We start from the raw sequence: 21,013 nt of genomic DNA, 5'->3' as shown, positions 1-21,013 counted from the left end.
GAGGTCTCTAATGTTCCAGAGGAGTCTCCAGCAGTCCCTGCTCTGTAAACCTTGGTACAGATAAACCATAATATGGAGAAGTTTTACATTAGCAGTACCTTTTAAAATAGCTTACTTTGGCCATGGGATTAAGCAATGATTTGTGTAAGTTTCGTGTTTCAGAGAAGTACCATAATACAATCTTATAAGGGTGTTTTCTATTTCTACAAAATATGAAGGAACGTGCAATTCAGAACAAAAAATAAAAAGTAAAATCCACTTTCCTAAAGCAGTATTATCTGCTGTATCTGTGAAGGACTTGGAACAGGATTTTTTTTTTAACCACTAATGGTTTTCAGAAGTTCCCATGATTGCATTCTTAGTTTGAGGCATCAAAATTGAAAATATAGCAGTTTGCTAGTCATCTCCCACATTCTGCTCATGCCTGTATCTTTTAATGGTTTAGATTGAGATGTTGCAACAAGTCACTGTCAGGCTTTCTTGCTTACTGCTGGTATTTGAAAATCTGGTCCAGTGGAGCTCTTCCATGTCTGAAATCAGGCAAATGCTTTTGCCTTGCATTTCATGTAAGAGATGGAATAGAATAGTTCAGTTGGAAGGGACATGCAAAGTTCATCAAGTTCAACTGCACTGCAGTGATAACCAAAAGTTAAAACATGCTATTGAGGGCATGGTAAAAAGGAAAACTTTGTTCCAGTAGGAAAAACACATTAAGCAGTGACATCCAGTTAAGCTGAGTCACTTACTAGAATAACTTTCACATTCTGATGTGTAGTTTTCACTTGCTTCTAATACAGGGATCGGAAGACTCAATAGCTCCTGTAACAAACAGGCCTATGAAATAAAGCACTGAATACTTGTGATCCTCTGGACTTGAAGTGCCCCCTGCTGGCATCTAGATTTAATTCAGTTTTGTTTTGGAGCTTCTTTCTTATGTGGTATTGGTTTCAAAAACCTGTAAAAAAAAAAAAAAAAAAAAAGTAAAAAAGCTTCTGGACTGTTGAAATAGTTGGAATATTTTTCTGTATGGGGTAAGGTTAAGGAAAGAACCTGTATCAACAACTGTCATCAGTTGTGACTCAAAATGTAGTAGAAATCTGAGACCATTTTTATAGTATAACAAGACAGCAACGGTAAAAAGGAGGGGATATGGAAGAGAGATTATTAAATGGAGTCATCTAAATATGCTTATTTATCATTCTGTTACACAGGCTTATTTTAATTCATTATACTGCTGCATACAGAAGACTTCACAGCCTAAAATGTCAACGAAATGGCATCTTGAAGAAGCTGTGCACAGCCTGGGCATCAGAATATTAATGCAGATGTGAAATGGTATTTTCACTCTCCAGGCTAAAAGATGCTTATATGGTTATTGAATTAAAGTTTTTCTTGCGAAAATGTCTGCATCAACGAATGTTTAGTTTCACATTGATCTCAATCTTACATCAAAGACCAGTTTCATTTAAAACAAAACAGAAAAAAGCCAGTCAATTTAAATTTGATGCTACCACAAACGCATTAAAAACTATTAATGTATTCTGATTTTTCAGCTGGCATGGCTGCTATTCACAGAATGTGAAATGGCATGCCCACCAGTTGAGCTGACTGGCTGGTCAGAAATCTGGGTGCCTCAGCAGGAACACAAAGGGGGAGTCCCTCGTACTCAAGGAGCAGTCAAGCAGCTTGTCTTGATCAAGAGCAGAAACTGATTTCCCCAGGGGTTAGATGACATGTTCACAAGCTGGGACTAAGTTCAAGCCCCCACTCCCCTTTAATGTAAGAATAGGAAAATATCTTTCGGTTTTATTTTTGTTGCTCCTTTGTTTAAGGTGGTCTAATCCATATACATGCAAGCAAACACTCTTCTCTCTGATACCATAGTAGTAGTTCTGCTCTAAAGCACTCAGAAGATGTGTAGACCAATACAAGGAACAGCAAGAGTCACCCTGGATTATATTCAAGTTGGTGGCACAAGTGGGAAATCACAGTCTGACAGCAGTTTGTTCTCTTTGTTATCATCTGATGGCTTGACATTTTCATTGTTGTTCTTCAGCTTGAAGATCAACATAAAACAAACTGCTCTTTGGGTGAGACCTGGGCTTGTGATGGGAAAACTTTCTAATGAGACTGACACACCAAAATTCACTTGTGTGTTTGAAGAACAGTATTTGCTGAGGGGAGCTATTCTGTCTGTGTCTATCTGTCTTTGGAGATTTAAAGCCAGACGACAGAACTGAGAAGTGATTTACAGTTGTGTTGATACAGCCTCACTTGCATTATGTCCTTCAGAAAGAGAAGCGTCTCATAGTGACCCTTTTTCCATTGCAGCGGTCCAGAGTTCAGACTGCTGTGCCCTTTGTGAGATGCCCAGGGTAGAACAAGTCATGGAGGAAAGTTAAAGATCTCCTAAGTGAGACCTGTGTAGGTTGCTGTCACACAACATGTTCAGAACACTGAATACAGTGATGTGAAACAAGCTTGGCACTTAAACTCATGGGGTAAAGAGTATCTTGAAAGGTTGACTGGGTACTAAAAAATTCTTTTAGTGGCCTTAGCAGAGTCTTTGTAGACATAGGTTTTTTAAGGAGTCCAAAAGACTGATCCAATTCAATCTACTGCCAGTGTATGTACTGAAGAGGTTGAGTAAATAACTTTGAAGTTTAGTGTGCTTGTTCTTTATTTTCATCTGGTTAATGATGTTTTTATAAAGCATTTTGCAAAGGAATGATAAAGAGCCAACTTGATGCAGAGAAAATCATGTCTCAAGCTGAGCAACACCACGTACGAGTGAGATCTTACTGCCATGTGAGAGGGGTCCCATAACCCATCTACCTAATGTTTGGTAGTGGTTGTAGAACTATATAGAATCAAGTGCTTACTAATAAGTGAACAGAGAACAAAATAGAGATTATTGGGTAAATCCATCTTTTGTTTGTATCTTGAGTACTATGTACAAGCCATTTTTCCCCTTGATTTATGTCTAAGAGAATTTTGTGGAACTGGAGGTGAACTGGTTCACAGGCCAAAAAATTGTAATCAGAAGTACAGCATGATTGTATGTGGAATTAGCTCATGTACAAACTCATGGAAGATAAACCTATTGAGGTTACAAGACACACAGAAACTGGGGTCTAGTTCTGCAGCCCTCTGAACAGCAAAAGACTGGAAGCTGGAAGAAGACAGAAGGGAAATAGACCATGTCTTTCCTGGGCATCTCCATTTGGAGGCCATCAGAGGTATGCAGTGAGCAGGTAGATCATTATCATTGTCCTGACCCAGTTCTGAGCCTGTCATGTTCTAAGAAAAAATTTTGCAGGTACTAGCTATGATATAAATAAGTATGGGAAGTATTTCCCATCGGCTTTGACCCTCTCTATTCAAGAGTTGTTCTTGATTACTCTGGGGTGGCTCTCAGCTTCCCCAGAACTACACGTTCCTTGCTGTTGAGCTATGAGTGCTATCTACCTGGCAAGGAGGGGTGAGAATTTAGGCAGGAAAAGGTGTGTGTAGCTGTATTAAGGTATTTGCACCAGGCAAAGATGATGCTGGCGTTTATGAAGCTCTTTCAAAACTAGTAGTAGCAATGTTTTGCTAGTCCTTTGGTGTACAGGGAGCCAGTATTAGATAAGTGGAATCTTAAATACTTGCTTTGTTGGCTTGAGCTTGAGTGGGCGCTGGTCTGCGAAGAGAAAGGGGATGAATACTGACAAAGCATTAGGGGAAGGTACTTATAATTTGGAGTCCTGGACATCAAGGGTAAAACTAAATTTAAAGTACTACAGAATTGGAGATAGTAGAAGTATGATGAATCATACATGCTGGAACATTTCAGCAAATAGCGTATCTTGTAGTAAGTTTTACGAAACATCTTAAAGATTTGGTGATTGTTCGGGGGAAACACTTAAATCTCAGCTGCAAAACTCTGTATCTCATTTTGTACTCTGAATGCCTATTCCCTGATGATTTTTGTAATAGTTGGGATTCATTTGCAGGAAAATTACATGCTGCTTCCTCAGGCTGTACCTTTCTTACTTGCTTTTTACTGGAAAGCATCATTATCCTTTGCCGTGACCTAAAATCACCAGGCTCAGCACTCAGTAATGGCACAACAAACAACTGTCAACTCAGTTAAGCTTGCTCTACGTGTTCAGTTGTAGTCCAGTGACAAAACTCCCACTTGCTACAATGAAAAGGGTAGAAGACCAAAATATACCTCCTTTCATTGGGAGTAAACCAAGATTAGGTACAGTTTGATTAGAAATTAGGAAAACTAGGAATTAGGCTATAGCATAGAATATAATGCTATGACTTCACTTGAAAAGTAAGCAAACTGGACAAACTTCAACCACAGGCTATGTTTCTTAAAGGCTCACAGTATGCTTTTAATTATATAGTTACATAATTGAAGGGAAACAATACTGGGGAAACAAGCCAAATTTAAACCTTATCTTTTTAGACCATTTGTTTTACAGAGAAATTGAGTGCATTGCTTTCTGCTGTATCAGCAGGGTTGCTTATTAATTGCCAGTTTGCTTATTAATCGCCAGGATTGCTTTCAAACACCAGTTTAGCATTATCAAATAGTTTTGTTCTGTCAGTTAAGATGAGAGATTTTACATCTCTGATGAGACGTGACGATTATTTTGAACTCATAGTTAATTTGAATAGGCATATAGAAAGTGTAAAGAACATGTAAATTACTAAGAATATCAGTGTTAATTACAGTAGTAACCTATATGCACTGGTATCTAACATCCTCCTCACGGAAGGACTCCCTCCTTAGCTAGATTGCTGCAGGATAATCCCAAACTTGCCCAGCCTAACTCATGTTGGGGAAACCTTCGTACTCTGGACTTTCTCACTGAGCATTGCTGTGCCTTTGTGCTAACTTTGCTTTTCAGTTTTCGTGAGAACAGTTTCGTGAGAACTGTTGGATGGTATGTGTTCAGAGAGCTGCTCTTTGCCTCATGGGTGTTGTGTACATCTTTACGCAATAAATGCCTTAAAATGCCATCTGGAAAGTGGTATAAAGCCTAAGAATAGCTTGAATTTCATTTTGAATGTTGTATTCAGCAAGTTTAAAGGTGTCTTCTGTTGCTGTTTGAGAATTGTAACTAATTGCACTAGACTTCCAGACCTCTGGGAGTTGAGAGTTTGGAGGGCTGGCTACGTAAAGGACTTCTTCCCTGGTATCTAGAACCATCAAAACACTTTCCTCCTCTTCTTCTTTCAGTGGTGAAAGTGGTGCTGGTAAGACAGAAAGCACTAAGCTGATCCTCAAGTTCTTGTCTGCAATGAGCCAACATTCACTGGAACTGTCTTGCAGAGAGAAGACCTCCTGTGTGGAGCAAGCTATTCTTGAGAGCAGGTACTTCCTTCATACGTGTGCTTGTAGCCTTGGGTCTGTTAACAGAGGTGAGACAGTCTTAGAAGATGAAAGTACTTCAAACCTGGGTTAATGGAAAAACACAATTTTGGTTTTGTTTTGTGCCGGAGGCCCTATTGCTGTTTCACACAAAACCTATTAAGGTGTGGTAAGTTTAACAGAAAATTGGTTGATTGGAAATTGCTCGATGGTCTTCAGGCACTTCAGACAGTTTTGAAGGACTGGAGAGTATTTTGCTACTTTGAAACCCCTGTATATATGCCTTTTATTGCTCTGAAAACCGTTAATGAATAAATTAACCTTGCTTTCTTCCTAATGTAGGTTTGTGCAAATTATTGCTGGTATTGCTTGGTCTCATTTTTAGGAAAAGACTGAATCACTGAGAAACAGTTTAGAGATGGTCCCTCTACATGTGCAATATGATGCATGCTCACTAGTTTTTATAGGAGTTGTCTGTACTGCTGATGGAGTAGTAATTAATTAAATAACTTATACTTGACTGAGCATCTGGATGCTCTAGAGAAATGCGAGCACAGTGGGATGAAGCAAAAAGATTCATGTTTTTGAGAAGGACTATTTAGTAGTGGCTTTCATTTTTATTTGTAGCTGAATTCAGATACTCACGGAGGAAAATGGGTAATGGGAGGAAGAAACTATTAGTTTGTATAGCCTGCGGATAAGGAAGAACAATATTCAGCACAGTGAGGATAAAGTGTGCAAGTGCTAAAGGGAGAATAAGGAGAACTGATACATGAATAAATGCATCAGATAAGGTGGACTTTCTACACAAGAGTAAAAAGCAATCAGTGCTCAAATGAAATAACACATGATTCTAAGCTATTTAAAGAACAGACAATTTGAGACACTATTACCTTTGTTTATCATGCTTCATTTTTATTTTTTTTTAATCTTTTAATCTGCTGTATCTTGGTGGTTTTTAATTGCCTTAGGACAAGGACTATTTTCCCTACATCTGTATAGCAATTTGCATGCACTCAGATTTCTTATTTCTATGATTTGAGTACTATAATGATAATTGCTTGTGCCTTTTCACAGTTACAGATCAAGCTGCTGAGTAGTTTAGGACTATCAGTCTTCTTGTTCCTTATTACTTGCATATCTTGATAGAAAATTGAGATGTCTGTTGTTAATAAATTGAGAGTAATACTGAGGATGTAGATTATGGTTGAGGAGGGTGTCAGAAGTAGGCTTTACAGAGTGCTATCCCATTCACCAGTCCCTGTGAAGCTATCAGCATTCTGGTCACGCTTTAACACTTCTGTCATTCTTCCGTATTTTCACAGTCCAATTATGGAGGCTTTTGGCAATGCGAAGACTGTTTACAACAACAACTCAAGTCGATTTGGGAAGTTTATTCAGCTGAACATCTGTCAGAAAGGAAACATTCAGGGAGGAAGAATTATAGATTGTATCCTTGTTTGGTGATTTGTCTTGTGTTTGCAGGCAGCCTGTATATGCACCTCCTCTGTGGAGGGCTGAGAGTAAAGTTGCACGTACTCTTTTCTGTCCTTTCACCCTATTCTGAAACATACACAGTTAAGTTGACCTGATTTATGTTGGGAAAAAGAAGCAATAACACCAAATCCTTCATGTGTTTGTGCAAACATGCATTTGTGGTAGGGCAGGATGTGTATACTCTCAGAGGACCAGAATTTTGTACTGCTGCTGGTGAGAGTGGTTCACATGCACGCTCCTAAGTAGTGAGCTAACAGAGCCTTAGTTCTTGGGAACAACTTCAGTTGTCAGCTATTTCCCTCATTCATTATAGCTGAAGATAAATTTCTCAAGTTACTGGAAAAGTACTTGAAGGAGAAGAGCTGCTGAGTTTCTGCAGTGTGAGGGTGGGTGGGTCAAGTCCTTAGGTTTGTCCTGCATTTGGAAAACTAGACTATGAGCCAGCTCCACCAGAGGTGTGAGGAATGAGGAATACAGCCAGGGGATGGGAAGGTGTATAGATGAAGACACAGCTGACTAGACAGGTTGATTGTGGACTCCACTTGCAGTCTCAAAATAGTACCTGGAGTAACCAATGTAGAAATTTTTTACATCTTGCCACTCTGTTTGGGGGAAATATACTGGTGGCTTCACCTTCTGAAATCCTGCATAGTATTTTGAACATAAGTTGCTTTTGCAGTGGAACAAATTTCATCCTTAAGGCTGCTCCCAAGCTTTAGATAAAAGACAAAGTAAAGGAAAGCAGATGCTGTTTAAAATATAGGAAAATACAAGCCCAGTTTTGATGGGATGGGAGGAGGAGTTTTGGGAACACATTGATATTGCAACTGTTGTAGTATTACCATTGTTGCTACTTTATTAATCTTATTATGGTAAAAAGCGTGTAGAAAGAAAAGACCATGATACTCTTCCTACTGTCTCAAATGAAAGAATTAAAATTAAAAATAGCTTGTTTGTTAATTGCTTTTTGTTTTATTCCTTGACTGGAGTTTTTGTTCTTGGCTATAGATTTATTGGAAAAAGTAAGTTTATATTTGTTCCTGCTCAGTTAACTTAGTTTGTTTTCTTAGTGTATGAAGATTATTATTTTTTAAAAAAAAAAAGTTCTTGAAAATGGCTGTTTAAATAGAAACTATTTTTTACTTTGACAGAACCGTGTAGTAAGACAAAACCCTGGGGAAAGAAATTATCATATATTCTATGCTCTGCTGGCAGGGGTAGAAGAGAGAGAGAAAGGTGAGTGGCAAAGCTTAAGTCACATAACTGTAGTGGCTTTCTGTTAGCAGTCAGCCACAGTGACAGCAGCAGAGAATATAACTGCAGAAACGCAATAAGCCAAGCAGCAAAATGGATTATTTATTCAGCTGGAAATCACTGGGCATGAATTTGAGCTCTACCTGATAAAGTAACCTGCTTAGTTGAAGAACGTCACCAAGCTGTGGGTCATTTTTCTAACAGCTTCTTCTGTGGCCCTGGGAAAATTACTCGGGGACAAACATGCTTCACCATGTTCAAGCTGAATATTTTTGCTGGTACTAAATAACTCCACAGCAACAAAGAGAAGAATTCTGGTTCCTCTAATCCTCTCTCATAAAGAATAAATCTACTGAACAAAAGAAATGACATTTGTATATGTGCAAATTTGCCTAAAGCTGTCTCAGTATCTCCCTTTGGGCCTGCTGTCTTTGCATGCTAAAAAATAGAATCATCTCCATTGTACAGCTAAACAAAGCAAAATAAAACACCATGTTTAATTTTAGTATAAAATGTTGTTCGCTACATTGTCATAATTTCTGAGAAGATGAATTGTGAACTATGTAGCTCTGACATATTAATCTGTGGATATTTTTTTTTTCATTCCTCCTCTTCTCACCCCTCATCAGATGCTTTTTACTTATCTGTACCGGAGAACTACCACTACCTGAATCAGTCTGGATGTATAGCGGATAAGACAATCAGTGACAAGGATTCTTTCAAAGAAGTCATTGTGAGTTGTTTCGCTAATTCTTTATGCTTTAAAAACATCAGAGGAGTAGATGCCTGGGGCCTGTTGATAGAGCAGGAGACAAAGCCTTCCTATACTTACGTGTGTTTCCCTCTGACATTCTGGCTCTGTGTGGAGCTCTCCCATAGAGGCACTAAGCTGACAGGGACTTATTTCTCATAACGCACCCACCACTGCTACCATGAACATGTGTCATGTCACACCTCCAGTGTTTGATTTTTTATTTATTTTTATTCTATTTTTTCACAATGGGTGATAATTAAGTGAAATGATTACATTGTGGAATGAGAAGAGTATCAGATAAGAAGATAGTAAAGCATTTACATGCCTTTACACTTCCCTACATGCCCAGCTGTAAGGATATTTACAGGAGTTTAGGGAACCTACCCATCTATATGGTTTTTGTACCAAAAACATCCATATGCCCCATTGGAAAAGCGTGTCATGAAGAAAACATAAACTGTAGTCCCTTTGTCAGCATAGCCTGTATCTGAAATAAAGCATCATAAAGCACAGGTGTGCACAGGAAGCACATTCTGGTGTCCTGCCTTTAAACCTGACTCATTCCAAACATCCTCCAACAACAGGGTTGCTCTTTGTTCTTCATCATAAAAAAATAAATAAATCACAAAATAAAGTAGTATATTTGCTTTCCCTCCTTTGCCTTTCTCCAGTATAAATAGAGGTACTATATCTATAGTGAAATGGCCAGTTATGTTTCTATAAAAAGACTTATTTTATGTCTCTTATTTATATGAGATTGTTCGCATGAAAATGTCAGAACATAAAGCAACTGGAAATAGCCTGCCTCTTGTGTAGAGAATGATTTGTTTTAGCAGATTGTTTTACATTGCAGGCATGTCTGCTTCCACTGTCTTTTCATTCTAAAGCTTTGTATGGATGGTGTAGTGCCTGCTGGACTGACGCTGCAGTGCAGTTTGTGGAGAGTGAAGCACGTGGGCTTCTATGATTCTTTCAGCTGCAGTTGGGAAATCCAGTTGTATGCAGTAATATACAGAATAGAGATGAGCAAAATGTAAACACAGTTTAAAAAACAAGTCTTGATGGAGATTTTATCTGAACAGCTTTATACTAATGTCAGCAATTAGCTACAGCAATTAAAGTACACTGACTGTTAGGATAATTCCTAATTGCTTACCAACTTGCCAGGGTTATGCACGGCAGATTTTAAAAATCAATAGAAATAAACACTTTAATGCCCTTCACCAAATTATATTTGCTTAGCTATTTAATCTCTTTGCCAAATTGAAAAAATAAATATGTATTTGATGCAGTGGTTACTTTCAGTGTAAAACTTCCTATTCTGGGGGGGGAGGCTGTTGAAAAAGTTGGTAATTTATTTAAATTATAGCCACATAGCTTAAGTAGATTAGCATGACATTTCATTTGTACTAATCGTCCAAGGGGTAGGCAGAGTATAAAATCAAGTTGGCAGGTGAAGTTTGTGTGCTGTCCAAAATGTGGACACGCTTCATGCCTGCGGTGAGGCTGCCCAGCTGCTTACGTGGAGTGGGAGGTGGGCAGAAACCCTGTAGTTTGCACTTACCTGTCTTTTTCTATTATGTTCATCCCCTTTCTGTATGTTGATTGCAATTTAAGTTCCAGAAATGTTACTTAGGTAAAACTTCTTTTATGCCCTCCCCCCTGCTTTCTTTTACTGATGCTTTCCTGGAAGCAAGATGATTCTCAAATGCCTGCGCTTCAGACATTCTTTCTTTCCTTTGTCTTTATGTAGGAGACAGTGAGGAGGATTTGCAAAGTGAGCATGGAGATGAATTCATAGCGTTGCTGCATTTTTTTAGAGCTCTGTTTTGAAAGGTCTTCTAAACAAAATAAACCTTCAGCCTCTGCACTTTTGTTTGCAGGATGGGTCTGAAGTTTTCCGTTTGTAACTTAAGATTTATGAAAGTTAAAGTGTGTCGTGTGTCTACTTGCAGTGACCATAACATGATGCACCTTAACTGCAAGGGTATAAAGCTATGATCTAGTCTCAGACAGAAGCGTAGTAGACCCAAGTTTTGGTAATTTCCAAAGGTATATAGTCACCCCTTCTATGTCAGAGAACAGTGGATATTTCTCTCAATAATTCTTTAAATAGAGATTTGCTGTTCTTGTTGTTACGTAGTTGAGCCTTGATCATTGCCATATTGGTAATTCATAATTTCAATGCATTTTATATAAATCTGCTTTTCTTTCGCAGTTTTACTGTAACATTTCAGACCATACTGGTAAGATCTGTATTTGGGCTTCGTGGCTGGCCCAGAATATGCTGTAGAAGACCTCCTCTGAGATCTCCATGGCTGAGAAACAAACAAACAAATCTTACACATTGCAGTGTTTCTTTCCACATGCTTTGTTACCTGCAAGGCTAATTGGCAAAATTTGGTAAAAACACAGAGAAGGTTATCATTTATTGATTAAAATCACTGAAATTATCTAATACACAACTCAGTAGGGCATCTCAGTGTTCGTGTAGTTTTAGTGAAGAATTTGAAAGTAAATAACATCATCCTTATAGTATCAAAAAGAGATTTCTTAAAACCAGACTAATACCTGTGTGTTCCAAGATGTCCTCAGAATCTCCTAAAATGCATTCAATTTGGGTTGAAGCCACAAGAATTAACTCCTGCTAGTCTTCTCTTGGTACTGACTTGCATTGCAAGGGCCTGACAATGTGGTGGGTTTGTGCTTGTCCCCCTTTTTGAGTCAGTGTGTGTTTTATTTAAAAAGTCCACATGTCATTCCAGACTGCAATGGAAGTGATGCAGTTCAGCAAGGAGGAAGTGCGAGAAGTTTTGAGGCTGTTGGCTGGCATTTTGCATCTGGGAAATGTTGAGTTCATCACTGCTGGAGGGGCACAGGTGTCCTTTAAAACAGGTGAGAAGGCTGTGCTTCCTTGTAGCGTGTAAATGTCTCTTGTAATCTTATATTCATTGCTAGTAGATCCGACCATAGCAAAGACAAACACTGAAAAGGTATTTTTGCTTTTTAGCACTTGTAAATGTTGATTGAAATTTTATTTTTTGCTTTTCAACAGATGAAGCAAATTAGTCTTTGTTGCTGGATGCTAGATCTTAATTAGGAAAGACTTTGAACATGTATTTATTCCATTAATAGTAGTGAAATTCCATTTTATTTTAATTATTTGTTTGAAATAATCTCAAGTTGATCAAACAAGTGAAAAAGTATGTTTCTTAACTGATACCTCCACTGAAGGTATATTTTTTTTAGAGCTTTCTATACTGCAGTTACAAACGTGAAAGCACGTGCTGGTATGTGTAAAGACTAGGCTTGTGAATGTTTTAAATATTTGTTTGTATATGGCAATAAAAAATAGCATTATGTCCTGTTTTATATACTGAATTACAGCAAATTAAAATATGCATGTAAGAAAAAAAACAACACTGGTTTTCATTATCCTCATTATCCCAAGGAAAGCTTAAACACATTCATCTGCATGGTGATTTACTTTTTGTATCTGCAAAAATATGTTGGAGTAAGCAGCAGATTGTTCGAATCCTTGATATGTAGCATTAAGAGGAAAAAAATGTGACTTAATTGTGATGAATCTCCACTGCTGACTTCCTTCAATTGTGCATATCTGTGATACTGTGCTTTCTTGGTAGCAACAGAAAAAAACTCTAGAAATTCTAGCTGTCTTTTGATCTCTAATTCCCATCATAGATTCTAAGAATATTAGATGATTAAAAGCATCTTAAATGCTGATTGTCATAATAATATCAAAAAATGAATTCCACAACCTTATATATTCAAGGACGTATTTGTCTCTTTTTGCCAGCTCTGGGTAGATCTGCTGAACTACTGGGGTTAGACTCCACACAGCTAACTGAAGCATTGACACAGAGGTCAATGATACTCAGGGGAGAAGAAATCCTTACACCTCTTAGTATACAACAGGTAAAGCCATCCATGTTTTAACATATTTCCCTGGTCTGGTCAATATCTGGCTCAGTCTTCACTTCACTAGTTAAATCTTTGGCTGCTCATACATCAGAGTTGCCATCAAAAATGTTATGTAGTTGGTTTTTTTTGGAAAAGTATAATTGGACTTCCAGGAATCTCTGTAGATCCCATTTGGTTATTCTGGCCAGGGCTGGTAGTTTGGCTGTTGTAATTATTAGTCTGCTTAACATTTTTTCCAATTTCTAATCATCCAGGCTGACAGTTTTCCTTGTTTGACATTTGTGTTACATAGGCATTTGTGAAAACTTTCATTAAAAATAATTAGGTTTACAAGGGGATTAGAAAAAGGTGTACATCAAAACATGCTTACCAGTGGAAGGGGGAATATTACATTGTTACTACCTACCCTTTTACTTTCTTCATCCCCAGTTTGTCTGTAATTTTCTAATCTTTGAATGCTTTAGTTTTAAAATGTAATTTTAAAGCCACGTAAGTATACAGCTGTTATAACTTACACTGTTAAAGTTCTCAGTTACACTGGTGATTGGTATGTTGTGTGTTATTTTCATTGCAGGCAATCGATAGCCGAGATTCTATGGCTATGGCACTTTATTCTCAGTGTTTTGCTTGGGTCATTAAGAAAATCAACAGCAGAATCAAAAGCAAAGAGGACTTCAAGTCCATTGGAATTTTGGACATATTTGGATTCGAAAACTTTGAGGTAGATTTCAAAAATTTGTTCAGATGAACTGTCTGATATTGATGCTTCGTTGTTCTACATAGTTTTGCCATCTTCATTGGAACATATTAAATTTGTTATAACTTCAATCAGTTTGTTACTTGCAAAGTAAAATGCTTTGAATGTATACATTTTTGAAAACGTCTTCCCTTTTTAGGTAAACCGTTTTGAACAGTTCAATATTAACTATGCAAATGAAAAGCTCCAGGAGTATTTCAATAAGCACATCTTTTCCTTGGAGCAACTGGAATACAGCAGGTAAGGGTTACAGGTGAAATTTGAAAGAATTTTGAAAATATAAATATTCACTTGCAATTTGCGTTACCAGCTACTTTAGCTTCCTTTGAAAGTATCTTACTCTGTGTCTATGTATTTTTTAAAAGCAAGCTGATTTCACAGTAATTTGCAAGACAAACACATCAGCTCCTCCTATTTGTATATTTAAAATCTTTTCTTTGTAGTTGTCAATAAAAATGCTCTCCTTATTTTCCTTAGGGAAGGACTAGTTTGGGAGGATATTGACTGGACAGACAACGGAGAGTGCTTGGACCTTATTGAAAAGGTAATAAAGTATTTGGAATCAGTACCAATTTCTAGATCTTTTTCTCGCGTAATATGTTTCTAAAACACTGCTGACATAAAAGAGTAGATGATAGCAGCTCTTGCATGTTTGAGTAGTGATCTTTTAATATGATCATTTTTATGCATGGACATATTCTAGATTATATTGTAAGCTCAATATGCATATCTTTCCTTGTAACTTTTAACAGTGTATGATTATATACAAAAGGAATACCTGGAAATTATTTAAAAGAGTAGAGAGTCTGTCTTTAGTCATGAAGCTTGCCTTCCTGTTTTTTTCTTCCTATTAATTTCACTAATATTCATTGCTATGGTAAAGAAAAAAATATAAACTTAACACTATAAAGTCCACATTTAAAGTGTAACATGAAAGATAATTCTTACTTTGCAAGTAAAAAAAAAAAAAAAGTTTTACTTCTGCAAGGTAAAAGAGAAGGCTGATAAGGTGGCGGGAGGGGACAGGACAGGACAAAAAGAGTGACCATGTCTTTCTGTCATAATTACGCTTTCTGGGTTGTGGGTAAACTTTATTTTTTGCCTGACAGTTTTTGCTTCATCCATAATTTGGTGTGTGTTCTGATTTGTACTAAAGAGACATGTAAAAGATTGTGAAGTTTCTCCGTAATTATTGATCGGAATATTAGCAGTGAGGGGCAGGTGAGACCCAAGTTCACTGCCTAGAAATGGCTGGATGCTCTCTGGCTGGATGAAAAAGCCTAAGTTATAAACAGTTTTCATGTGTTCACTTCTGTCAGCAGTGCAAGAGGACTGTATGAATTTATCTTTGCATGGCTTTTTGAGTTTAGGTAATCACAGAAACTCCATGGTGGTAGGCAGAGGATGCAAGTGTCAGGATGTGACTGCCATCAGGACAGTGGAATTTGGCAGAGGCTGCTCTAGGCTAAGAGGAAGTGAATTATTAAAATGTGCACCTGGAGAACTGTGTTTCTCTGAGAGGCTGTATCAACCTGAAGTTTGCTGGACACATTAATTAACTGCAGGGTAGCTTACTTTGTTTGCCACCTATTCTAATACAAGAAGTAGGGAACATCAAAGGAAATTATGAAGAGGCATATGCAAAACAAAGGGAGGTTCTGTTTTATGCCATGCATAGTTAAACTGTACATCTTTTGTTGTGCCCCTGGGCACTGTGCATGCCAGAAGTCCTCATGGGTTCATCAAGTAAGTAGATAAATTCACGGAAGGAAAGTTGTTGAAAGGCTTGGGGAGCTCCAAGTTGCTGATCATTGGAGACTTTAAGGCAGGCTGGAGTTGTATTCTGAGGCAGAATCACTGTATGCACCTAAGAACTCCCTACATGAAGAAGATTGTGGCTTCTTTCAGTAGCTTCTATTTCTTTGTTTTGCCTGTATATTGTATGCTGTATGTTTCAGAATGAGTATAGCTAGGAAAACAGGATTGCAGTCTTCTAGGAGAGTGGGTTTTTAGTCACGTAGTCATGGCTTTGCATTTCTCTGCAAACAATACCTTCAAGAACATTGTGATTTTTCCAAACTAGGGACAAGATTGGTGTTCATCTGTGCACTAACTCATCTTCTGCCTGTTTTCATTGTTATAGAAACTTGGCCTTCTGGCACTCATCAATGAAGAGAGCCATTTTCCTCAAGCTACTGACTCCACCTTACTGGAGAAGTTGAACATCCAGCACGCTGTACGTGATGTCTTGTTGATGTATTCTGGGAAAATTATGAAGGGCTTTTTTGCTTCTGTAGAAATGCATGGTTCAAATACACAACATATAGTTGCAGAGGACGCTGTGGACAAGATCCTATTTGCTTTCAGAACTGGAGTCAGTTACCAGGGAAAACAAATCCTTGTTACTGTCTAGGTCGAGTTTCATGTTGGTGAACAGGTCAAATTCAGCTCTTGGAGCTCTGACAACCACAGTAACTTAGATTACTTAGATTTTCAATTTCCCTTGATTTAATGAAGTATTCGCCTTGATGTGATTTTCCAAAGTGTTGTTGTTCCCTCTGTACACAACAGCATTACCTTTATTTGTAATCCTAGAAGTATTTTCAAGAATTTTGGTGATGCAAGCATGTATCTGCTGATCTTTGTAACTGCCAATTTAAGACAGAACCGTCCTTTCCGAGATGCCTTTAATAGAAGGGTTTGCCAGATGGTTTCAGCTTTAGTATAATGTCTTTGTAGATACTATCAATCTGTTATTATTGCATTTGAAGTAGTCCAGACTAACAAATCCTATTACTGTTATAAGTTGGTTGTTTGCTTTTGGAGTACTAATCTTCTGGGGAGTTTGCAGGAAGACAATGGTTTGTTTAAGTCTGGGTTGAGAGGATAATGTGACCCTTTGTATTATTCTACTCCCTGGCCCCTCAGATATTTTTCTCTTTTCTTTTTCCTTCAATTAGAACAATCCTTTTTACGTAAAACCACGAGTTGCTGCTCACAATTTTGGAGTGAAACACTATGCTGGGGAGGTAATTTTCTTTTCTTTTCTTTGCTGAAATTATTCCAAACAGAATTTTCATTAGTTTAATTTTACCCTAAGGCTGCTCAAAATTAACTAAAGCACTCTAGTCCCTCAGTGCTTTTTACAGTACCACCATTGTGAGAGGTGCTCAACTGCTGGGCTTGGTGTTTGAATCAGCTCTGTTTCCTGCTAGGTCCAGTATGATGTCCGGGGGATCTTGGAGAAGAACAGAGATACTTTCAGAGATGATCTCCTGAACTTGCTACGTGAAAGCAGGTACATTTCCATGATTTTTGTTTAGGACATCATGGTAAGAGGTGTCATATTTCCTAATTCTGCCAAGGTTTGAGTATGTTACATGTTAACAGCATCAGACCTTGACAGAGTTGAAATGAGCAGAGAAGAAATATCAGAGGTGCCCGTAAGCAGATTCTCACTAAGGCAGGTTTTCCCCTCAAATTGCCATTCACTCCAGAAGACTACCTTGTGAGTAAGGAAATTGAAGGCTGATGATGGTTTCCCATTATTATGGGGTGCCACACAGGCAGCATACATGCATGGTGTTTCATTTCACATACTGCTCTATCTGCTTGTATTTCTGGCATTTCCTAATTTGGTTGAAAGCTTAGTGTTCAGGACCTACCACAGTGTAAATTATTAGTAAAGGCTTAAAGAGAAGAGTTTCTATAAAGAGTCTGCTCTTGGATGTCGTTTGTACTTATATGCCTCCTGTCATTCTGTTGTGTAAGGTCTCACAATTCTTACAGAACCTTGTAAGCTGGAGCAGGACCACATATGCCTTTCTGTAAGCTGAGACTGAGACTCAGGGTGCACGGGGGTTCACAGAGAGGAGGGAACTGAGCCCAGGTTGTCTGTGTTCTTGGCTGCTGCCCTAGCTCATCCAGTTATCCTGCCTTGCTGTGGGAGTTGTTTGCTTGTAAATCCCTTAACCTGTTCTGTGCAGGTGAAACTATTAATAAGTATTTCTCTCTGTATGTTGCTTGTTCTATTTTCATGATGTATCTGACATGGCATCTGTTAAGTGATGTATGTAGGTTTAAGCAGTAAGTTAAAGCTGCAGGACCTAGTTTTAGAGTAACTCCATTTAACTCGTGGAGTAACTCCATTTAAGTTGAAAGATCAGTATTTATGTAGAAGTGATAGGAGAAGGATACTAGTGATAGTGTGAAAAACAGCATATACAGCTAGCATCTGAAAGTGAGGCTCACGTGGGTAGCTGTTTTGTGTTGTGGTACAAAACAAAATGGAAATTTCATTTATTCAGGTACAGTTCCCATTACAGTCAGCTGGAGTTTTGGTTGAGTGAGTGGAGTAAAATGGAGTAAAGATTCTTCACACTTCATTTACCTGATGGCGTGTTAGCAAGGGAGAGGAAAAAACCTCTTTGTTACATTTTGGTTGTTTTTGGTTTTGCTCCCCTGAGTAAATTCTGCAAAGTCAAAGTCTGTAGTTAAAGTTATGGAGAAAATTCTTAAGTGTTTTTTGCATGGAGGATTTCTGAGGGACAGAGTTTACTCTGCATTCTGTGGTGGTACACTGTGTGCTCTGTATACTTTAAAGATTTTATTTCTCCTTTCTGTTTCAGTCTTGATTTCATCTATGATCTATTTGAACATGTTTCAAGTCGCAACAATCAAGACACTCTTAAATGTGGAAGCAAGCACCGAAAACCCACTGTCAGTCTACAGTTCAAGGTTAGTTATTTTGTTGTCTCTGCTCTGTAGCTAATCAGTGACAGATAAGCCCTGTTCACTAAAGAAAATCATGGATCAAAACAGGTGAAAATTAAGCATCAAAATAATACTGTCTCGTCTATGAAACTGCACTTACTAATCAACTGAGTGGGCATACTAGTTAGTTTCAAGCAGAAGCCAAAGTTCACATCACACCATCCACACAAAACTCCTGTTGCTTTCCATTTGCTTACTTGTCCTTATTTTAAAGCTCTGCCATGAAGTTGGTCTCTGGTTTTGTTTCTTCTTTCTAATTCAAAGCCAACCACACAAATGCACAAAGCCTTACAGCAGTCCCTGTATGCTATGAAAAATAAGTACCGAGTAAATATCTCACTAAGATGTTGCATTGCTTTGTAACTTAGCTTGGAAAGCATTTACATTAAACAGCATTTTATGAGGCTTTATAACCCTGCCATCAAAAATGGCACCAAATTGAAATCTAGCATAAAGTCTATCTGCAAATTATTTAAAAGAGAAAGTTTGGCACAAAACCCTTTCTAAATTGCAGGAGTACAAGTCTGGATTAGTTGTCTTTCATTTTGCTTAAATTAATATACATTTGCACTCTTCATTTACTTTTTTTTTTTTTTTTTAAAGGGAGCAGGCTTAACCCCCTTGAGGGCAGATTTTATCCTAACAGACTATTGCTGACTGTTGGACAAAACAGGAAGGAATGTATGCTGGGGTGCACACAGTGCATTTTATTTGAAAAACACAAATGTTATATTCTGTGGACAGCCTGCTCTGTGCTATCGTTGCTTGCCTCACACAATACCCACTTGTGATGGGGTGAAATTATTTGCTAGCTCTGGGGATAAGGCAAGGTACTGTTTCCACATAGTTGTATCTGTGTAAAGTAGGTCTTAAGATGTTAACATACAGAAACTAAGTATATTTTTTCATCCACTTTGCAAGGTAGAACATAATGTAGAGTTCCTTCTCTTCTTCATCAGGGCCCACAGACAGCATAAAACATGATAAAATATGAAATCAGAACACGGTTGCCTCTTAGCTAAAGCTGCACTAACTGACTAGTCAGAGTGCTTTACAAGAGGTTGACTTTCAAGTCATGCTATCCCCAGTGAACTTGCTAGGGTATTTTTCCATGTTATAAAGCTGTCCAAAGTTCTTAGGATAGGCTAGTTAACTCTTTTTTTCATTTGATTCAGAGTGCTGACTGTTGTGGGCCAGGGAGTGCATGTCAAATAGCTGAGGTTGGATATTATCTGCGTCAGTTTATTGCTTAAAGCAAGGATAACTTCATTTTGGCTCATCATCTGACATTGACTTAAAGGTGTGCAGAGCTTTATAAAATCTGGATGCCTGTACCAAAGATGAGTGTGAAAACAGATCAAATCATCATTGTTTAAACTGACCAACTTTCCAGTCTGTGCTGGTGTTGTAGTTGGTGTTGCTGGAAGTCTGAGAATTGGCTTAGAGGTCCATAGATAGGTAATGTTCACGCAGGTTTATGCAAATGAAGTCATTACTTCTAAAGTGTAAATATTTGTCTTTACACAAAAATATTTGTCTTTGTATCTTCTCACTGTTTAGTATTTGCTGCCTCTGACTCCTAGTCCAGAGGCCAGCAAAAGCAAATAACCCACAGAACTAGAACTATCATTTATGTTCCCAGTCACTTCACCATTTGCTCCCTTTGCTCAGTAGCAACTCTTGTGCACATCCACAACTCTGCCTGTTGCCTTTATCGCTTCCTGTTTAATCACCAAGAAAACCCTTCGTTTGCAGATTAAAGCAAGAATTTGTTGCAACAGACTGCCCTTGGCAGTTTCACTCAGAAACATATGGTAGGGCACACAGTGTTGCTCCTTTAAAAAGTGAATTTTCTCTCTACTTGGCAGCTTGCTCTGTATTCCCTTTGCTGCCTGGCACACAGTGCCACCTTTGAGGAGTGAAATGTTACCATTGCTAGTTTTCAGTGCTGTTCAGAGTGTGGGCTATGCTCCTGCTCAGTCGTTTGTATCTCTGCAAGTAAATATAAGGTTTCAGTTTAAAACGGAATATCATGCTTAATGATACAGAATGGGGCAAGTTGGAATAATGGCTCAGGAGGGAAAGGGGTGGATGTATAATTAAAATAATAATCATAAAAAGACTGAGGGTTTTTTGTGATTTTTATCTCCAGTTTGAGGTTTAGATAACTGATAGTATAATGTGAATTGGGTCATACAGAGTTCCAAATCTCAGAGGGAGAAAAAAAAACAAAACCACATTTTTAAATTTTTTCTGTATTTTTTTTTTTTACTGAAACTTATAGCATATCTTTTTATTGTTAAATACAATAAATAACTGATAGCAGTTAGCTATCAAATGAAATAACTGTGCAGCTGTCCGCTTAAGTGTTGTCTTTCAGTAAGATATATCTTCTTTACCACTATATAGTTTACTCAATTTTTGTCAGATAGGGGGATTTGTTTGAAAATCTATTCCTGACAAAACAGTAGGTACTATATTCTAAAGTACTTTTTTTTTTTTTTTTTTTTCAGATATGTTTTACATTTTTTCTGCCTTCATGTTGATTTATATTTACTACTACAGTGTTCTTTTATAGCAAGAAAGGGAGAAACCATGTAGGAGAGGGGAACTCTGAACAAAATACTGCTGATTGCAGGGAAATTGGAAAATGAATGGATATTGGGTG

General features: G+C 37.8%; 1 protein-coding gene across 1 annotated transcript in view; it reads left to right on the top strand.

The window, feature by feature from the left end:
- Window positions 1-21,013, top strand: part of MYO10 (myosin X) — a 164,431-nt gene that overhangs the window by 87,016 nt on the left and 56,402 nt on the right. The window contains exons 5-18 of the mRNA XM_032182555.1: window positions 5,237-5,371; window positions 6,694-6,818; window positions 7,874-7,887; window positions 8,017-8,101; window positions 8,749-8,852; window positions 11,639-11,768; window positions 12,691-12,809; window positions 13,390-13,536; window positions 13,712-13,812; window positions 14,050-14,116; window positions 15,716-15,808; window positions 16,533-16,601; window positions 16,788-16,870; window positions 18,201-18,309. Coding sequence (XP_032038446.1) covers window positions 5,237-5,371; window positions 6,694-6,818; window positions 7,874-7,887; window positions 8,017-8,101; window positions 8,749-8,852; window positions 11,639-11,768; window positions 12,691-12,809; window positions 13,390-13,536; window positions 13,712-13,812; window positions 14,050-14,116; window positions 15,716-15,808; window positions 16,533-16,601; window positions 16,788-16,870; window positions 18,201-18,309 — 1,381 coding nt within the window. The remainder of the gene's footprint in view (window positions 1-5,236; window positions 5,372-6,693; window positions 6,819-7,873; window positions 7,888-8,016; window positions 8,102-8,748; window positions 8,853-11,638; window positions 11,769-12,690; window positions 12,810-13,389; window positions 13,537-13,711; window positions 13,813-14,049; window positions 14,117-15,715; window positions 15,809-16,532; window positions 16,602-16,787; window positions 16,871-18,200; window positions 18,310-21,013) is intronic.

The sequence above is a fragment of the Aythya fuligula genome, chromosome 2 (genome assembly GCF_009819795.1).
Source record: "Aythya fuligula isolate bAytFul2 chromosome 2, bAytFul2.pri, whole genome shotgun sequence".
Lineage (NCBI taxonomy): Eukaryota > Metazoa > Chordata > Aves > Anseriformes > Anatidae > Aythya > Aythya fuligula.
The sequence above is the reverse complement of the archived record's forward strand: the minus strand, read 5'-3'. Positions and strand labels throughout refer to the sequence as shown.